This window comes from Nomascus leucogenys, chromosome X (assembly GCF_006542625.1).
Source record: "Nomascus leucogenys isolate Asia chromosome X, Asia_NLE_v1, whole genome shotgun sequence".
Lineage (NCBI taxonomy): Eukaryota > Metazoa > Chordata > Mammalia > Primates > Hylobatidae > Nomascus > Nomascus leucogenys.
This window is the reverse complement of record NC_044406.1, coordinates 139,617,286-139,638,825: the sequence shown is the minus strand read 5'-3', so window position 1 is coordinate 139,638,825 and position 21,540 is coordinate 139,617,286. Positions and strand designations below refer to the sequence as shown.

Below are 21,540 nucleotides of genomic sequence, written 5' to 3'. Positions count from 1 at the left end.
GTGACACAGCAATCAGATCCTCACCAGATGCTGAGCAGATGCTGGTGCTATGCCTTTGGACTTCCCAGTCTCCAGAACCATGAGCAAAATAAACTAATATTGTTATAAATTATCCAATCTCAGATATTCTGTTATGGCAAAAGAAAATGGACTAAGATACCTGCTAGACATTTTTATACCTTCATTGGAGAAATGTCTGTTCAGATCCTTCACCCATTTTTTAATTGTTTCTTTTTCCACAATTGAGTTGTAAGAGTTCTTTGTAAATTTTGAATATTAACCCCTTAATGTAGTTTGCAAACATTTTTTCCCAGTATATAGGTTGCCTTTTCATTTTATTGATTGCTTCCTTTCCTGTGCTTTTCTTTTTCTTATAACTTATCCATCGAAGAACCTGGGCTTTTGACCTGTAGGGTTTTCCACAGGCTGGCTTCTGCTGATTGCACCCTCGTATCAGGCTATCAAAGGCACAAAATGTCTGATTGTTTCTTTTCCCAAGTTAGCAGCTGTTGATGCTTAATGGCTATACCTATTAATTCACTGGGGCTAGCAAAATGGGGATATTCTAATTTTGTCATTTGCTTTTCCATTACTGATCAGAATGCATTCATAAAGAGACATTCCCTTCATCTACCCAAGTGGGACAGCTCACATAGAGGAAAGGTTGGATAATGCTTGATTCTTCCCTTTTACTTAAGTAGTTTTCAAGGAAATGAAGTAGTTCCCTTACATCCTCTGAAGATGACAAATTCTTTTTCTAATATCACAATGAACTCATGGATTTAAGTGTATTTGATGGATTTCAAGCTACTATAATTATTATACAATCATGCATCGTTCAATGACGGGGATATGTTCTGAGAAATATGTCATTAGGTGATTTAGTCACTTTGCAAACGTCACAGGGTGTACTTACACAAACCTAGCTTACTACACACCTAAGCTATATGGTGTAGCCTGTTGCTTCTGGGCTGCAAACCTGTACAGTATGGTACTATATTGAATACTGTAGGCAATTATAACACAATGGTAGGTATTTGTGTATCTAAACATAGAAAAGGTACAATAAAAATATGGTATTAAATCTTTTGGGACTCAGATGTCTTGGAGGATTGAAAAAAAAATCTTACAGGACCACCCTTGTATATGTGGTTCATTGTTACTATAATGTCATGCAGCATATGACTGTATTTATGAAAGCAAAAATTCTTTCATATATGGCCAGTGGTAGCCTCTTCAGGTTAGCCCCTAAGTCCTTTTGACATGGCCCTCGTCATTCCTTGTGGCATTGTTTCACTGTAAAAAGCTTCACTTTAGTGCTGGCAGACTGACTGCTTTCAGGGGCTTTGTCACATGTCTTCCATTTTCCAGAAGCCTGTAATCCTGGTGGAACAGAACTATATGTGGCCTCTGGTTTTACCTACTTAGCAAAGAGCTCCAAGAACACCTCATTTCTGTTTTTGCATAATCACAACTCTTACGTAGAGATTTAAAAACCTAAGGGATGACACACTGGCGATTTTGCATGATTCAGCATCAAGACTATGCTACATCCTATTTAAGTTACTGTGTGACTGTTCTTTTTCCTTTCCACCCTCATGCCTGCCTTCCAGCCCTGCTGAACTACTTACGCAAAGTTTTGAGCCTTTCCACCTTAATGCCTTTGTGCATGCTGCTTCCTCCTGCCCCACTTTAGCCTTAGCTTAGTCACCACTTCTTCCTGGAAGCCTCCCCAGGCAACTGATCTGAGAGAGATGTCTCTTTTGTTTGTTCCCGTAGCATCTTGGTTTTGCCTTATCGTAGCACTTATCTCACTGATTGCAATTGTCTGTTTATCCATCTGCTCACTCCCTTGTTACCCATGAGACTGTGAATGGCAGGGCATGTGGCTTGCTCACTTCATCTTTCCCAGTATCTGCACAGTGTCCAGCATATTAGCGGGCTATCAACAGGTAATTGTTGAACGAATGGATAAAGCCCAAACTTCTTCATGTCACTCTTCGCATTGCACTCCCACCACTCCTGGTTCATTCTTCTGCTAGACCGCTCACTACGCTGAGTTGAAATCTACCCATATCATAATTCTACCCTCCTCCCTATCCCAGCTAGAGAGTGAGGTCTTTTAGGGACCAGCTCTAATCCCCTTTTCTAGCTTCATTGTCTAGCAGGATGCACAGTGCAGAGTAGGCACTCAAATAAACTCTTGGTGTTACTTCTCTTCCAATATTGTTATTAAAAGATAAGAAATCTATTGTCTCCATAACACTAAGAGCAGTTAATGTGAAACTTGTTCCTGTGCTTAGTTTGACTTCCTCTTTTAGAATCATTTTTGGGAAGTGCAACAAAGTTCCTCTTTACATTTCCCCCACCAAAGAAGTGGCTTTTGGAAAGTTTGGAGCACCCCATGCTCCCTCCCCATGAAAGCTTTCCTCAGCAGGCACACATGGCATTCTCTCATCCCCTGAGCCCCTTCCCTGGACTAGGCCTTATGTTCCTGTTTGCCTCAGTTGATGCCAGAAGCCCAGGTTTCCCATTTTCAAACCCCACAGCAAGACTTGAACTCCCTCTCTTATGTTTAGTGGCTCTACTCCCATCCAGTGCCACGTTTTTGCAACAGGAATTTATTGAATCAATTTTTCTCTCCCTCTTGGGTCACCCCCACGAGCATACAAACATGCTGTTATTTTTCCTGTCTTAAAAACATGGACTTAATCACACCACGTTCTTTGTCTCCTGAGTTTGTCTCCTTGTTTGACTCATGGCCAGACCTCTTCTCAAAGCTTTATACTGTCTGTAAAGGCAGGAGCAAACCAGGGTTCACCTGCCCCAACCTGACATGGACTGACTGCCTTCCTTCTGCTTGCTGCCTCTTGCCACAGTCCTGGAAGGGCTTTTTATTTTAAGGCATAATTGGAGGTCAGTGCTTCTCTGGATTCTCTGCCATCTCAGATTCATGTTCTCTGAGCAGGGAGGGAGCTGAGAATACTCCAAGTAGTGTCTTTTCCTTTTTCCCTGGCCTCTTGGTCAAAGCTGGTGGGCTTAAAAAGTATCACACATAAATGAAGCTGGAGATACAAAAGACTTCCTGTTCCAGGGGTCGCTGTACCTCCTGGCAGAACCCCACACTTCCTGCTGTCACACATGCTACCGCATGGGAGAGAAAACCACAGAGCTATAAATCTCCCTGCGGTCAGCCTGTCATCCTTCTCTGTGCTCAATTCCCAACTGGGGCTAATGCCATAGTTCCCTACCGCAGAAAGTGAGGATACGCTATCCACGCAGTCTGGCCTGTCTGGCCCTTTGATGAACAAAGGGCACCTAAATGTAAGAAGACAAGGAACTCAAACATTTCCTTCCCCCTGGCTCCATGAGAGGGCAGGGAGGTTTACAGATCCAGGAGACTCCTTAGGGCTTTGGTCAATTGTAAATACCTCTTTCCCCAGGCCAGAGATCTGCACCCTTTCTTTGTACTGAGCCAAGATGGTACTGTCTACATCAAACGTTCTAAGTCAATGGTGAGTGGGAAGCCAAGGAGCCCTAGGTCATTCTCAGTAGTTCTCAGGGCACAAAAAGAGACCTGTCATATCTTGGCACTGGTTTCTGTGGAATATCATTCTCTTTTCTTTTCTGAGCATGGACTGAGCTTTACCTGTTCATCTGACCTCCAGGCTTGGCTCTTTCCAAGATTCCTATCCATTAAGGAAAATTCCTTTTTGTTTTTAGGGTGTTTCAAAACAGGGGCACTGATAGCTTTAGGCCAATCCTGCCATGCCCCACCCCCCACCCCATCTCCAGCCTTTATAACAAGCAAAACCCACATATTTTCAGATGCTCCCAAGAGGAATTATACCATCTCTGGTTGAGAAACACTGTGACTTAGGGGGTGAATGTTTAAGAGTCTCCCATCTTTAAAAAACCCCTTGACCTCAGAGCTTTCCCCCTTTACAGTCAGATGTTTCTGAAGAGCTGGCTACACTTCCTCTCTCTCTCTTTTTTTTTAACTTCACATCCATTACCGATCCTTCCATCCCAACCTGAGTTCAAATTCATTCCTACAGTTGTTTAGCTATGTGACCTTGGTCACATTACTTAATCTCTCTGAACCTCAATTTTATCAGACATAACATGGGGATAGTAATAGTTACCCCCCCATAGTATAGTTTTAGGGATTAAATGGATTACAGTAAAGCACTTAGACAAGGGTGTCTTACATAGGAAGTATAACTAGCCAAGCTAGTTAATTGTCTGAGAATTCTATTAGTGTTTTAATCATCATTGGCGGTTTTATGGAAGACAATTTGTCACCTTCAGACACTGGCAATCCTCTCTCCTCCTCTCCAATGTGTATGATTTTCCTTCTTGGCCAGTTGTGTAGAACTTAAATAACAATGTTAGAAGATACTGGGGCAGTGGTGAGCATTTGTGGTTTTCATCTGATGTATGATATTGGCTCTTGAACTGAGATAGATAGATAATAGTAAGAAAGCTTCCTTCTAGTTCTTTATTGCTAAGATTCTTTTAAAGCTTGAGCATATGTTAAATTTGTACTACATTCCTTTGCTGCATCAATTTCAATGATTGTATAATTCTGGCCCTTCAAACTGTGGGTGTGAATCCCATTACTAGACTCTCCAATCCTGACTCATCCTTAAAATCATCCAATAAAGCGGACTTGAAGATGGGCACTAGTCCTGTAATACAAAGCGTTTCATCATTAGAATGGCTGATTTGCTTCCTTCCTGCTGTCCTTGTCATGACATGGGTTCTTGGCATAGCCTGAGAAACAAGAGAAATTGGTCCAGTAACTCCTTATTGAATTGCCTTTCTGCAGGCCTGGCGCAAGCGCTGGTTTGTCCTCCGGCGAGGCCGCATGAGCGGCAACCCCGACGTCTTGGAGTACTACAGGAACAAGCACTCCAGCAAGCCCATCCGGGTGATAGACCTCAGCGAGTGTGCAGTGTGGAAGCACGTGGGCCCCAGCTTTGTTCGGAAGGAATTTCAGAATAATTTCGTGTTCATTGTCAAGACTACTTCCCGTACATTCTACCTGGTGGCCAAAACTGAGCAAGAAATGCAGGTGTGGGTGCACAGCATCAGTCAGGTCTGCAATCTTGGCCACCTGGAGGACGGTGCAGGTAAGAGCGGAGTTGGGGCTCCCATGTGCTAAGGGATATCCCAGGACTGGAGGGTTACTGCAGAAAAACAGTTCAAGATGCCAAGCCTGCCTCCTTGAGGGTGTTTTGGCAGGCTAATTTATATCAGAACTCTTCCTACCAAATACAATACTGGAGATTGCCCTCTTTTACCCAGTCCAAATGTGGGAAGGCAGAGTCCATGCACACACTGAGCATTGCAGGTTACTTTAATGGCTTTAAAACCCCTTCATGTCTTTGCTCTCATTCAGCCACAGTGAAAGTCAAATGTGGATGAAGATATCTTCCCATGATGCTGACACTCATGACCTTCTAGAAATATCAAATATTGCCATACTTCAAAATATTGTGGAACTCCAGCATTTCTGGTGCCTATTGGGTTGTTCATCACTAAATGGTAGAAAGAGAGAACTTGGCTACTTATCGTAGGCAAGAAAGATTTCCTGATACCTCCAAATGTCTCAAGTTCTCTGCAGAGGAAATTAGTTGTAAGTTTGCTCTGGGCCATTTCTGGGCAGTGGGAGCAATTGACCCATGAAGAGTACCCCAGAGTCTCTCTCTCTCTCTGTCTCTGCCACACGCACACACGCACACACACACACACACACACACAACTCATCCTATGTAATTTTCCAGGTATATTGTAACCTAGGGTTACAATTCACTTCCCTTCATGGATTTTGTTGTTGAGCCCCTGACATTATTGCAACATGTCCTATTCCTCAAAATATGAGGTTTTGAATCTGGTTTCTTTTAGCCTCTTAGTCTAGTAGACAAAAGTTTGCCCCTAAATCCTGTAATCTATAGTTGCTTCAACATTTTAAGGGTTACTGCATGGTTTCCACTATCTGCCACTGAAATATCCACACTCTAACGCTAGGTGGCAATGGAGAGTCAGAGTTGAATCTCCCTCCAGGACAGGCACAAGAGAGTGCTTCCTGAGAACACATTCCTTTCCGTTTCATGAACCAGGGAAGCATATTAAGTGAGGCTATTCAATAATATTGCTGAGCATTGGCAGCACTCAAATAAAAGGAAATGAAGTGATGGCAAGTTCTTTATCCTTGGTACAATGGACAAAACTTAATTGGAAAAGTAGCATTAAGTAGGTTCTGGCTAGAATCTGACATTATGCAAACCAAGCAGAGCCTCCCTGACCAACTTCTCCAGCCTTGCTGCTGGCTCCTTACCACCCTGTTCTGCACCTTTAGCCCTAACTAGGTAGATCGTCATATACTGTGTTATATGTCTCCTCTGTTTCTTTCCTTATCCAGGAGTTATCCTAAAACATACATACATAGTATGTTTCCCAGTAACCCAAGAGCACCAGGAATGAGTAAGGCACCAGGCCAAAACTGGAGAGCTTGCCCCGTCATGAAGTTGGAGGAAGCCAGAAAACTCACCTATGACCCTTTCCATTCTCTGTAGCGCCACCCCGCCCCCCCCACCCCCGCTGAGTTTTCAGAACCACGTAAGAGCAGGGTCCTCTTCATCTGAGAATTACACCCAAAGGGCTTTCTTGTGGCTTTTCACAGAGTGTTTGGTTCTGTCTCCAGCAACCATATAGTAGTCAACACATTGTGTGTGTACTCTGGCCAGGAGCTCTGTTGAAATGCTTTTGTATGTTAACTCGTCTCATCCCCACAGCAGTTCTATGGCCTATGTGTGATTATTATCTCCACTTTATAGAAAAGGAAACTTGGAGAAGGCAGGCCATGTAGTAATGGCTATGTAGTAGAGCCTGGACTTGAACCCAGGCAGTTCTGGGTCATCCTGACTCAGGAATCTTGGACTATTAACTTGGTTCAAAAGGGAAATAAAAGCAGGCTTTTCATTGGCTGTTTCTGATCTGGAGTTCTCATTGATTCCTGATTCACATTCATCTTAAGGGCCACGTTCTCAGGTGATGGGCAGAATGTTATGCTCCTTGAGAAAAAGAAATGGGCTTTTCCAGCCACCACAGCACCGTGTTTCTTTCCTTCCTTTTACTGATAACAGTGATGAACAGGATTCTTTATTTATGTGTTATTTGTCTGTCTTCTCTGCTAGAATCTAAACTTCAGTAAGGGCAGGATCTTTGTCTTGGCTGTATTGTGAGGGTTAGTGGCATTCTGGGCGCATGGTAGATGTAATAGTTATTCTATATAGACATATACCTATATAATAAACATGTATAGATATACATATATGCACAAGTACATATATAACTATAGTACATATATAACTATATGCATGTACTTGTTATGCATATGTATATGTTTGTTTGTTGAGTGAAAAAACAATGAGGCAGGGCTGCTGCTGAGGGCCATAAAGAAGCTGTGTGTAGATTAACTGCAGATTTTTAGGCCAAGAATGCTGGGTTTTTTACTCTTAATTGATTCAACACTTTGCTCTTGAAACACTGGCCTTCTTTCCCAGACATTGTTTATAGCTTGGGGAAATGGTCTCCTCCATCAGTACAAACACCAGCTGTGATTTGCATCTTCTGTTTGGCTTCTTTGATGCTGTTGGAGAAATTTTGAGTGTGTGTTATAGCCATTCTTAAACATTAACCTGGGAAATGATTTCTCCAGCAGATTCCATGGAGAGCCTCTCTTACACGCCCTCCTCCCTGCAGCCATCCTCTGCCAGCTCCCTTCTTACCGCCCATGCTGCCAGCTCCCCTTTGCCAACAGATGACCCAAACACTAATGCCGTAGCCACTGAGGAAACCAGAAGTGAGTCAGAGCTTCTCTTCCTTCCAGATTATCTGGTTTTGTCCAACTGCGAGACTGGAAGACTGCACCATACCAGGTATGCTTATGCCTCCTCTTGCAGTCTGTAGCTGAGATGTGTTCAGTGTGCTTCACCAAATTAGTCCATTTAGTGGTAGCATTTTCTAGTGGGTGTGTCTGCTCTCACCTCTCTTCCTGCCAATGTCAAGGCAGGAACAGATTGCTATGAACCACTGTGAAAGATGAAGCATGTAGTATACTAAACAGAATGAGTCATGCTTTTCAGCATTGTGGTTTTCACTTTTAGCCTTGCATTTTCATGTGTATCTGATGCTTAGAGGATGAAAAAATCAACAAACCGTTTTTCTTTTGCCACACCAAGGGGTTGGTGTAACTGAGTGTTGTAGAGGGAATGTGGCTATGCAAGTAGCAAGCAAGGTGGTACTGGGGAGATGGGAATGAGGGCAGCGTTGGTTTTGTGGTGGGTGGATGGCTGCGTTTTAGTCCAACTTACATGCTTTTCTTCCCCAGTCTACCCACCAGATGTGATAGCTGGTCAAACTCAGACCGTTCATTGGAACAGGCTTCATTTGATGATGTTTTTGTTGACTGCCTGCAGTCGCTCCCCTCCAGTCATTTGGTCCACCCCTCATGCCATGGCAGTGGAGCTCAGGAGGTGCCATCCTCGAGGCCTCAGGCTGCCCTGATCTGGAGTAGAGAAATCAATGGACCACCCAGGGACCACTTGTCTTCTTCACCATTGCTGGAAAGTTCCTTAAGTTCCACCATTCAGGTAGATAAAAATCAAGGTTCCTTACCCTGTGGAGCAAAAGAACTAGACATTATGTCCAATACTCCACCTCCCCGGCCCCCTAAGCCAAGCCATCTGTCTGAACGGCACCAAGAGGAGTGGAGTACACACAGCGGCAGCAAGAAGCCAGAATGCACTCTGGTTCCAAGAAGAATCTCCCTCTCTGGTTTAGACAACATGAGAACCTGGAAAGGTAAGTGTTGGGTCCTAAGATTCAGGTGCCAAGAAAACCCTGGCTCCTCTTCACTCTTTGTGTTCATGTGAGGTCGTGCCAATGGACCAAACCGATGGGGCTGGGTTAGAATTACCTTGATGTGTGCAGCTTGGTAAAAAGCCACATCAGTAGTGTGTACCTGTGTACATATGTGCTTGTCCCTTGCTCAGGCTGGCCTGATCTTCTAATGGGGCTGGATCCTTGGCGGAAGCATATACCCTGAAAGCAGCACTCTTCTGTTCCTGGATCCCCCCGCCCCTCCTTTGAGCCTGACCACCAGGAGAGACATTTAGGTCCCCATAGATGCTGCAATAAGTTGGAACCCTGGTCCCTTGTGATGGGCTTGCCCATGCAAGTCCTTGCCCAAGTGGTAAGCTTCCCACCTGAGTCTGAGCTCCTAGTGGTTTTGGAGTCACTCAGGGACCCACTCGGTACAAAAGTTGATGTCTTTTGTCTCAACTCAGTCCCATTCCCTTCTTTGCCTCTCTCTCCCATACATAGAGAGTCCTGAGACCACAGACCATCACTGCCTTCTATTTTTTAGCAATCCCATCAGCCTCATTCATCATCCCACTAGACTTGTTCTTTCCAAATTCTAAGTGGCTGTACAAAGGGCCCTCCCACAGCCCTCTTTTGCCCTTTTCTATAAGGCCATTTATCCTCACGAGGTTATCTTGCAATTCTGCTTGCAATTCCATCTTCCTCCACCTGTTTCTTTCCACCTGGGCCTCTCTGGCCTTCAGAAGCTGTTTGGTGAAAGCCAATTCAAGCCCATTCATTGTGGTTCTTCAGTAACCTCTTCTTTACTGCTTTGCTGGGCCGCCTCATCTTTCTGCCATGAGCCAACCAACCTTAGCATTTTCCTCTTCTTTCTTACATCAGTCTGTATGTCTCAGATACACAGACAAACACAAAAACTAGTTGTCTATCTCTGTGTCTTTCTTCTTTCTTCTTCTTCTCTCTCTTTCTTTCTCTCTCCATTGAAATAAATCACCCACACATCACTACTTATTTAGGCCACGTTTTCAAGGAATTATGGAAAGTGGAAGGAGTGCAAATTTATTTTCAAATTGTACGAATCTCTCATTCTGACTGAGAATTAAGTCACTAGTAAAAACCTTCCCTAATGTCCCTAATGATGTTACCATTACGTATGTTGCTTCCTTTTGACAGTCGTTATGAAATAGGTGTATACTGATTACACAGATGATCTGGATATGCTAACATGCGTGAACAGTTGACAAAAGGGGAAAAATGAAAGTGGTTAAGCAGATTTTAGGAAGTGAAATGAATAAAACCAGTAGAATAATAACATATGAAAATGAATTAAAAGTCTTAAATTGAAGAACAAAAACTTGAAATAATTTGAAATTTCAACACAAACATAAAACAGTTAGGTTGTGTTCTTTTACATGAAGGCAAACAAAGGTTAAAACTAAGTAAAATAGAGGTTTTGGCCATGAAACAAAGACCAAGACAACAGTGGTGCCTAGAAGCAAAATGGCTCTGATGAAGCAGAGGGAATGCATAAAGTTTATTGTTCTGCCTTTCCCACTGAGATTTGCCTGGAATCTGTGTTGGTACATGGTGGCAAAGTGAGGTCAAGGTTCATTTTTGTCCATCTGGATCTCCATCCGATGACCCTGCAAGGCCGTCCTGTCCCCATGGCTCTCCAGCGCCCCCTCTGCCATAGATGAAGTGCCCATGTATGTGAGGGTCTGAGTCTCCTTTCTGCTTTCTATCCCTTGGAGCCTACTTGTCCAGCTTGCACCAATACCACACTCTCTTAATTACTGTACCATTCTATCTTAATATCCAGTAGGACAAGTCCTCCTGCCTTTAAGAATATAATGGCTATTCTAGGGTCAATTTTACAGTCAGCTGGTCAGGTTCTAGACACACATATATAAATATATTGGGGATTTGAGGAGGATTGCATCAGATCTGTAGATCAGTTTGTGAAGATTTGACATCTTTCAATGTTGAATTTTCCAATCCATGAATAGGAAATATGCTTCCATTTATATAGGTCTTATTTTTGTATTTTAAAATATTTAATTGACAAATAAAGATTGCATATATTCAAGGTGTGAATGCATATGCATCAGGACATGATGATTTGATATGCATATGCATTATGTACTGATTATTACAATCAAACTAATTAACACATCCGTGGCCACCCATGCTGTACATTGGATCCCCCAGACTTGTTCACTTATCACTGAAAGTTTGTACCTTTTGACCAACATATTCTCATTTACCTGCATTCCCCAGTCCCTGACAACCACCATTTTACTATTGCCATGAGTTTGACTTTTTTAGATTCCACATATAAGTGAAATCATGCAGTATTTTTTTTTCTGTGCCCAGCTCATTTCACTGACCATAATCTCATCCTGATTTACCCATGTTGTCACAAATGACAGAATATCATTCCTTTTTAAGGCTAAGTAATATTCCATTCTGAATATATACCACATTTTTTATATCCATTATATCCTTTATCCATTCATACAGTGACGGACACAAATTGACTACATGTTGTATTAGTCCATTCTCATACTGAGAATGGACTAAAGAACTATCTGAGGCTGGGTGCGGTGGCTCAGACTGTAATCCCAGCACTTTGGGAGGCGGGGGTGGGCGGATCACAAGGTCAGAGGTTCAAGACCAGCCTGGCCAATATGGTAGAACCCCATCTCTACTAAAAATACAAAAATTACCCAGTGTGGTGGCAGGCGCCTGTGGTCCCAGCTACTCGGAGAGGCTGAGGCAGGAGAATCGCTTGAACCTGGGAGGCAGAGTTTGCAGTGAGCCGAGATCACACCACTGCACTCCAGTCTGGGTGACAGAGCAAGACTTCGTCTCAAAAAAAAAAAAAAAAAAAAAGAACTGCCTGAGACTGGGTAATTTGGGTAATTTATAAAGAAAAGAGATTTAATTGACTCACTCACATTTCCACAGGCTGTACAGGAAGCATGGCTAGGGAGGCCTCAGGAAACTTACAATCATGGAGGAAGACAAAGAGGAAGGAAGCATGTCTTACATGGCTGGAGCAGGAGGAAGAGAGCGAAGGGGGAGGTGCTACACACTTTTAAACAAACAACCAGATCTTGTGAGAGTTCTATCACAAGACAGCACTAGCGGGATGGTGCTAAACCATTAGAAACCACCCCCATGATCCAATCACCTCCCACCAGGCCCTACTTCCAACATTGGGAATTACAATTCAACATGAGATTTGTGGGGGACACAGGGCCAAACCATATCACATGTTGTAGCTATTGTGAATAGTGCTGCAATAAACACGGGAGGGCAAATATCTCTTTGACATGCTGATTTCATTTCTTTTGGATATGTACCCAGAAGAGAGATTGCTGGATCATAAGGTAGTTATATTTTTAGTTTTCTGAGGAACCTCCATACTGTTTTCCATAATGGCTATACCAATTTACATTCCCACCAACAGTGTACAAGGGTTCTCTTCTCTACACGCTGCCCAACACTTGTATTTCTTGTCTTTTTTGATATTAGCCATCCTCACAGGTGTGGGCTGATACCTTGTGTGGTTCTGATTTGCATTTCCCTGATGGTTAATGATGTCGAGCATTTTTTCGTATACCTGTTGTCCATTTGAGAAATGTCTATTAGGATCTTTGCCCATTTTAACATTAGGTTATTTAGGTTTTTTGCTACTCAATTATGTGAGTTCCTTATATATTTTTACTGTTAACCCCTTTTATATGATTTGCAAATATTTTCTCTCATTCTCTAGGTTCCCTTTTCATTTTGTTGATTGTTTCCTTTGCTGAGCAGACACTTGTTAGTTTGATGTAGCTCCGCTTGTTTATTTTTGCTATTTTTGCCTGTGCATTTGGAATCATATGTCAATAATCAATGTCAATGAGCTTTCCCCCTATATTTTCTTCTAGGGGCTAAACGCTTTTAGATTTTAGATTGAAGTCTATAATCCACTTCAAGTTAATTTTTTGTATCTGATATAAGAAAAGGGCCCAACTTCATTCTTTTGCATGTGGATATCCAGTTTTCCCAACACCATTTATTGAAGAGACTCTCCTTTCTCCATTGTGTATTCTTTGCACTCTTGTCAAAGCGTAGTTGACCATGTACATGTGGGTGTATTTCTGGCCTCTCTATTCTGTTCTTTTGGTTTATGTATCTGTTTTTATGCCAGTACAATGTAGGTTTTATTTAATTTGTGTATATAATGTTTTATAGTTTTTAGTGTAGAAATTTTACATATCTCTTATTAATGCATTTCCATGTATTTGCTATTTTTTATGTTATTGTCAATGGTATTTTAATAGCTGTTTTTTGCTGTTGTATGAAAACTTAAATTGAGTTTTGGATTTTGATTTTATATCCAGCTTTTTAAAACTATGGATTATTTTGTCTTTCCTTTGCATATAATTATATTGCCTGCAAATAATAATAGCTTTGTTTTTTCTTTAACAACCCTTGTATTTTTCATTACTTTTTCTTTTTTTTTTTTTTTTTTTTTTTTGAGACGGAGTCTCGCTCCATCGCCCAGGCTGGAGTGCAGTGGCGCAATCACGGCTCACTGCAAGCTCTGCCTCCCGGGTTCACGCCATTCTCCTGCCTCAGCCTCTCCGAGTAGCTGGGACTACAGGCGCCCGCCACCACGCCCGGCTAATTTTTTGTATTTTTAGTAGAGACGGGGTTTCACCGTGGTCTCGATCTCCTGACCTCGGGATCCGCCCGCCTCGGCCTCCCAAAGTGCTGGGATTACAAGCGTGAGCCACCGCGCCCGGCCTTCGTTACTTTTTCTTATGTCACTGCATGGGATAAGAAGTCCAGGACGTTACTGAATAGTCATGGTGACAGTACGGATCCTTGTATCATTCCTGATCTCAGATAGAAAGCTTCTAATATTTCACCATTACAATGTGGTTTGCTGTGGAATATTGTAGATATCATTCATTAGATTAAAGTCATTCACATATTTTCTACTTTGCTAACTGTTATTTTCTAAAGTCATGAATAGATGTATTTCTTTTATTTTTAATTGACAAATAATTGTATACATTTATGGGATGCAATATGATGTTTTGATATGCATCTATATCGTGGAATGATTAAAATCTAGCTAATTAACAAACATTACCTAATATAATTATCATTTTTTGTGGTTGAAACACTTTATAATCATTATTTTTATCATGTTAATGTCAAGAAATTCACTGGATAATTTTTTTAGTGCTAAACTAACCTTGGCATTTCTGGAATAAACCCAACTTTATCATGATGCCTATCCTTTTTATAAATTACTAGATTTGTTTTGTTCATATTTTGTTTAGAAATTCAAAAAAATCTGTGTTCATGAGGGAGATTGTCCTGTAACTTTCTTTTATCATGACGTCTTTGGTTTTTATGCTGACGTCATAAAATGTGGATTTATTTCTGGGTTCTCTATTCTGTTCCATTGGTCTATGTGTCTGTTTTCATACCAATATCATGCTGTTTGGGTTATTGTAATTTTGTATATTTTGAATTGAGGTAGTTTGATGCCTCCAGCTTTGTTCTTTCTAAATTTTTTTGGCTTATATCCAAAAGACAGGCAATAACAAATGCCTGTGAGGATGTGGAGAAAAAGGAACCTTTGTACACTGTTGGCAGGAATGTAAATTAGGATAGCTTTGGCTATTCTGGGTCTTTTATGGTTCCATACAAATTTTAGGATTTTTTTTCTATTTCTGTGAAGACTATAATAGGTATTTTGGTAGGGATTGCATTGAATCTGTAGATTGCTTTGGGTAGTATGGACATTCTAATAATGTTGATTCTTCCAGTACATGAACATGAAATATTTTTCTATTTTTTGGTGTACTCTTCAATTTCCTTCAATATTGTCTCATAGTTTTCATTATAGAGGTCTTTCACTTCTTTGGTTAATTCCTAGGTATTTAAGTTTACGTGTGGCTATTGTATATGGGATTACTTTTTAATTTCTTTTTCAGATTGTTCACTGTTGGCATGTAGAAATGCTACTGATTTTTCTATGTCGATTTTGTGGCCTGCAACTTTACTGAATCTGTGTATTAGTTCTAATAGTTTTCTTGTGTAGTCTTTACTTTTTTCCCAATATAAGGCAGAGGAGCCTCACTCCATAGCTACCACCACCCCAGGCCATGGGGAGTACTGTCTGCCCATGTTCCCTTAAGGCCCAAGGGCACTTCAGGAAGCTTGCCATGAATGCTGTCATATAAGAGAAAAAGTGCCTTCCTTTACTCTGATCCCATCTGCATTCTATCTGTCACAAATCTCTTGAAGTATCTGGCACATGGATTATACCTATGTCTTTGATTCAGAGTTTTCTCTATATTTATGTTCTTTGATGACTTCAAAAGGGTCTGGTAGTGGAAAGGGAGTTAAGGGCTTGTGCTCACACATGCAAGTCCCACAATAAGATATTATTCCACAATAGTTTCTAAGAATTATTAAGTACTTTCTGTGTTCTAGGCAGTGTTCTACATCCTTTCCAGAAGTCCTATGAAATAGGTTCTATTATTGGCTTCACTTTATAAATAGGAAACTGAGACATAGAGAGGGTAAGTAACTTGTCTAGTGCCACACAGCTAATACATGGTGGTGTAGGGATTTATAACTAGACAGTCTGACTTCAGAGTAGTTTTTAACCAGTACTTGTACATCTTTAAACATATGTAAGCATAGATATATACATATATACATACACATATATATATGTATATATAATATATATGCTTAATTCCATCAGTCTCTGTCACATCTTTTCTGAGCTGGGAGTTGTCCTTGCATTTTAAGATGTTGTCGAATTTTAAGTTTATTTCTTAGAGGCCTCCTGACTTTTCACACCTCCAAGCTCTTGAGGGCTGAGGGCTGAGGGTCGCTTTGCTCTTGCTGGACTTCTCTGCACCACTCAACACTGTTGGCCACTCTTTCCTTCCTGGGGCTTTCATGGCACCATACCCCCCAAGTTTCCTCAGTAATCTATGCTTGCTCTTTCTCAAGATACTTCACTGACTTATCTCTTAGTTCTTTGAATCTTAGGATTCTCTAGAGTTTTGTACTTTTCTCAACACTTGCAACCTAGATAGTTTCATCTACTCTTGTGGTTTTGACTGCCGTCTCTAAGCTGCTAAATTCTCTCAAATTATATCTCATTTGAGTCCAGGCCCAGATATCTTGCTGCCTTCTGAACATCTTCTCTTTAAATTCAACAATTATTCTAAATTTTAATATCACACTGTTTCTTGCATCCATCTAATGAGTTTCTAATCCTGGATAACTCCAAATGTCCTTTCTCTCCATGCCTCTACCTGAGTAGCTTTTCTGGTCACAGACCTCAATTGGGCCCTTAATGCTGCTCCACAAGGCAATCGTTTCTCTGTTCACCCTGTTCTCCTGCTCATTACAAGGAATATTTCAAACCTCTCTCCTCTCCTCAAACCTCCAGTTCTGCCTCCAGCCCAGAATATTTATGTAATAAATGCAACAAGCATTTGTTAATTACTTGCTATATCTCCTCCTAATTCACAGAGAGAACTCAAACCATCGGCTAGAAACTTCTTCAAAATCTGGTCTGATTTTTCATCTGTTGGGGAAATGTGTTCTGACTGCCCAGCTAGACTCTAATAGCAACTGTTGTGTTATGCTTCTCTGCCTCTCTGGACTCTAGTTTCAGTTGATATTGTTCTGCATTTCTCACCACCTTGGCTTATTTCTTGCAGCTGACGTAGAAAGCCAATCCTTAAGACACCGAGACAAGCGGCTTAGTTTAAATTTGGTAAGTTCAACACTCAGGTTCTTTTAAGCATCAATTTTACCAAAAATAGCTTGATCTATGTATATTCCCTTGAAATCTTTAAGATTCAGCACTCTGAGTCTCTGAGACTCTTCCAGTCTCCCCTGAAGACTTGAACTACAGGACTTGGTGGTCTATAAGGGCCTTATTGGTTCTAATGGTTCAGACACTTGCTCAACTTGGTATAGCTACTTAAGGCATCACTTTATACTTAAAGCATTTGCATAAATTCATAACCCTCTGTCTTCCACTGTCAGATCTTGGAGAGTTATCGCCTATACTAAAATGATAAGTCCAAAGGCAGAACTTGAGCTAGAGGCTTGTCTGACTTTGCTGAGGAAGTTCAGAGTTATACTTGGATAATTTGGAACTGAAACCACATGTACAGCTTTGGCCGCCCTCTGATAGCAGTTTCCATGACTGGTCTGTGGTTCCCAATCGGTATCTATTCTTTTGCAGCCATGCAGATTCTCCCCAATGTACCCCACAGCTTCAGCCAGTATCGAAGACAGCTACGTGCCCATGAGCCCGCAGGCTGGTGCCTCTGGTCTTGGACCCCACTGCAGCCCTGATGACTACATTCCAATGAACTCAGGAAGCATCTCAAGCCCGTTGCCTGAGCTACCTGCAAACCTGGAACCTCCCCCAGTGAATAGAGATCTCAAGCCTCAGAGGAAACGTAAGCACTTGACCAGGCCTGCTGTACAGGGGTAGGGGAGCAAGGTTCCAGTGGTTGCATAGAAAAGGTTTCTGTAAAGGAAGACCTAGAGAAACCACCCCAGAGGGCCAGAAAGTATAAGGTCAGGAAAGAAGTGGCTGGGATGGAACAGGAAGGGCTGGGGCACCTTGCTGCCCCAGATTGTCATGATAATAGGATTCGGGGGACTTACAGGCACTGTGGCCTTGCGAATACAGCTGACAAAGCCAAGTTCATTCCAGAGGGCTCGTCTTTGGCTTTTCCCTAACAAAGGCCCAGGAATAAGTGATGGTGGATTAGAATGGAATCCCACCTGGCATCTCCTCATTAGATAGCACTTGAATGTAATCATAGTGCCAGCCTCTGTAAGGCAGCCAGGAATAGCCTTTGACACCAATTCCTGAAGGTCAGACCCAGTCACATGCAGTTGATCACTCATCGTTCTGTGCATGCCCGTCAGCAGAGGTATTCAGGGGTAGAAGAGGATTTTGGCAATGAGCAGGCTGACTCCTCTGTACACGGGATGCCTTGCAGCTTCTGTCTTACTCCCAGGTAGCTTCTCTGGTCTGCTAAGCAGCATGGACAGACAGGGAGATAGATAGGAAAAGAGGGAAAGAGGAAGAGCAGGTCACAGTGACTTATTAACTTCATTCTTGCTCATCCTCCCCTTCCCAGTTGGCTGCGTGATTACAAGGAAGCATGGGTAGAATGACTGATCTCTTGTCCATTCCAACTTCTCTTTGCCCTTTTAGAAAGCAAAAAAAGTCACTTCAGGTGGCTGTGCCCAAAGCTGCCAACTAAGACCCCTACTTATGCCTGGTCTACTCCAGGCATATTCCCTTAAATTTCAGTCAAACTACATTTATACATTTACGATGCGTGTGCTGCATATGTATTGCTCTGGTGGGCACTGGGTGGGATACAAAGATGAGGAAGCAAGGAGGGTTCTTCAGTCTGAGGGGGAGGAAGATATGTAAAATCCACCTGGACCACGAAATAGAATTATGAAATCAGTGCTAAATAGGAGAACAGACCCTGTCTTATGAGGTTCAGAGGGAATAGCCATTAATTCTGGTCAGAAACAATTAAACAACAACAGAACTTTCTGTGATGTTGGAAATAATGGCTACTGAACCCTTGAAATTAGGCTAATGTGACTGAGGAACTACATCTTAAATTGTATTTAATTTTAATAAATTTACATATATGTGTAAATGGGCACGTGTGGCTAGTTGTCACGACAATGGACAGTGCAGCTCTGCAGGACCTTGTGATAGGCAACAGAAGATGTCTGACAGACTCAGGGTTGGAGATTTAATGAGTGGATGCAAAGGTAGATACCTGTGCCAGGACTAACTCAGGAAGATGGGCCACTGAGGTGGAATAAGGGTTGGGGCAGATACCAAGTGCTTCTCTAGGTGCCGAGGCTACTGCAGTGAACAAACCAGATATACCCCTATTCTCCTGGAGCACAGTTTAGGCCCAGATAAATCATAGATGAGTGTATTATCACAAACCGGGGCTATGCTGTGAAGGGTAAGTACAAGAACTTGAGAGCCCAGGCTGTGGGGCCTGATCTTGTCTGGAGGCAAAGAGATGGGAAAGAATGTTCTAGGCAGAAGGATCATCAGGTGGACAATGGATTGTAGGTGGGGAAGACTAGGACCTGGGTGATCATCTCTGCCTGTGATAAGAAAGGTAACATTTCCACTTCAGACACATCAGGTGTGAGGTAATAGGTATTGCAATTCCACAAGGTCAGAGACTTTCATCTGCTTTGTTCATCCTGTGCCTTCGACACCTAGAAGCACGCGTGATATACAGAGACTTCTTAATAATGCCTTGCCACGTCGTTACCTCCAGCAGGTAATGTGACCATTTGCTCAGCATTTGTCTTTACTCCCAGTGAGGCAGGGAAGAGGAGGACAGTGAAATTCACCCTCATCATCAGTGCTGCCTGTTAGTAAATGTGGATTTGATGTGCTGGGAAAGTGAAATGTCATAGTTTTACAGCCTTTAGATTCTGGCCTTGACCTCCTGGATGTTGCACACTGTCTTGTAGCACGGCCACCTCCTCTGGACCTGAGAAACCTCTCCACCATCCGGGAACATGCATCTCTTACCAGGACCCGCACCGTGCCTTGGTAAGACTGACTGCTCAAAAGAGCCTCATCCAGCACAAACACCCCGGTGTGTGTCAGGCCTCTGATTAAATGTAGTTGAAGCCCACTTGATCTAGTTTAAGCCAAAGGAGGGGTGAGGTTTATTATTGAGAGCAAGAGCTGTTTTACAGATCACAAAGGAAGGAATATGTCTGGGTCTCCCAGGATCCTGGAATCAGGAACTAGTGTGCTGTTGGGAACCCAAGGAATCTGCTCACTTCTGCTTCACTCTTCACATCTGTGCATTCCTTTGTCTTTGCAGTATTCTTTTCCATTGCACAATCCTCATGGTCAGAGATAGCTGTACCATACCCCCCGAGCTTGTTTACACCTACAACTCCAGTACCAGCAGATGGGCTTCTTCAATGCCAATTCCGATTTCCTGGGGAGAGAGAATTGTGTTCCCCAGTCTCAGTGGAACTGGCTATGGCCCAAGCCCAACTTTGTGAATGGGGTAGGACAAGGGAGTTCCCAGGTTCATGGGCTGGGTAGACAGACTTCAAAATGTAATTGCACCCTTTCATCTCACGTTTTAGAAGTTGCATTTTTAGTCCTGAGCTTGGCTCAGGAGTTTCTCGGTTCACTCTAAATGCCACAACACACAATTGCATCGTAAAGCAGAATTCTGCAATGAGCTGTATTTCCAGCCAAGACTGTGACTCAGCTCATGCTTCTGACTCAGTCCTATCAGAGGAATGGCCATACTTCCTCACTTTTCCTTACATTGAATAGAAACAAGAGGGCCCCAAAGGAGTTTTTTGATTTTTTTGTTTTTTTTTTTTTTTTTTTGCTAAATGATATGATGCCCTCGTCCGTTTAAAAAGCTCATGAGCTGTGTCACATAGAGGGCCTGAGAAAAAGCAGCCTTTGTGAATTGGGAGCCATTTGCCCCAAAGTGGAGCAGAAACTGTTGGGCATTTTCTGCCTCTTCAGGAATTGCTTTGGCCGGAAGGAAGTTGTGTCTGGAAGAGGAGGGCTGAAACCCCATGAGGGCCATGTTAGTTCCTGGCTGGCTTTCAGAGCAGCTGTAAGACATTGCTTTGACCTCATCTATATTTTTATTCCTAGCAGTCGAACCAGCTTTCTCTCTCCAGAAAGAAATGGTATTAATTCTGCAAGATTTTTTGCTAATCCTGTTTCCAGAGAAGACGAAGAAAGCTACATCGAAATGGTAATCGTATTTTTCACACTCTTCTTATCCTTCACCCCAATGTATATTCTTATGAGCTCATTATAAAGGAAACACATCCTTCAGTAAGCCCTGTGCAACTTTAAAACAACCACTTGATCGTAAAACCAGGCCACAAGCTTTTCTAGACTTGGAACAAATCAATTTGAAGTTGGCTTTCTTTCCTGCAACATTCAACTCCTCATACCATTTTGAGATTGCAGTATTTCAGGATAGCTCAGGGCTGAGGCTTGCTTAATTTGAAAATGGAAATGCCAGCAATTCTTTTCACCAAGGCTGTGATGTCCTGTTTGACCCCAAAAGGTTTGTAGTTCTCTGGATGTCCAGAGTTTAAATTGTAAAAACTCAACATATTACATGTTCCCTTCCACCAGAACACCTGGTGGCCCTGTCCTGACTGCTTCTGAACCTTTCTGGAGGATGAATCAGAGTCCCATTGGGAAAGGTACAGTGCCCTGGACTGTGAGTGTATCTTAGCCTCTGGAAGACTCCTATTATGGGTCTCTCTATAGACCTGAGTGGATGGAGACTTGATTAACCATTCGCAGTTGAAGAGTCCTGATGTTTCCCTTCTAGCCTGTTGTTCCTTCTAATCTCTTCATCTTGGATGCTATTGAGAACGTGGGCTTTTTGAAGATGGAGAGGGACTTTTAGCACCTCTGGCAATTAGCAGACACTTTAGCCATGACAGTGCCTGTTCTGCAATTTAGAAATGTAGGGAACTCAAGAGAGAGCTTCTGTTTGAACTATGAAATTTTGAAAAGAGATCTTA

The 21,540-nt window shown here is 42.3% G+C and overlaps 1 protein-coding gene across 3 annotated transcripts in view; it reads left to right on the top strand.

Annotated features, from left to right (window-relative positions):
- GAB3 (GRB2 associated binding protein 3) overlaps positions 1–21,540 on the top strand; it is a 69,308-nt gene that overhangs the window by 29,613 nt on the left and 18,155 nt on the right. For 2 of the 3 annotated variants that reach the window (XM_003279322.3, XM_012498791.2), the window contains exons 2-8: positions 4,832–5,135; positions 7,727–7,946; positions 8,399–8,871; positions 16,647–16,702; positions 17,180–17,399; positions 19,480–19,561; positions 20,648–20,750. In XM_003279322.3, coding sequence (XP_003279370.1) covers positions 4,832–5,135; positions 7,727–7,946; positions 8,399–8,871; positions 16,647–16,702; positions 17,180–17,399; positions 19,480–19,561; positions 20,648–20,750 — 1,458 coding nt within the window. The remainder of the gene's footprint in view (positions 1–4,831; positions 5,136–7,726; positions 7,947–8,398; positions 8,872–16,646; positions 16,703–17,179; positions 17,400–19,479; positions 19,562–20,647; positions 20,751–21,540) is intronic. The other variant, XM_003279323.3, reaches the window with a different exon arrangement.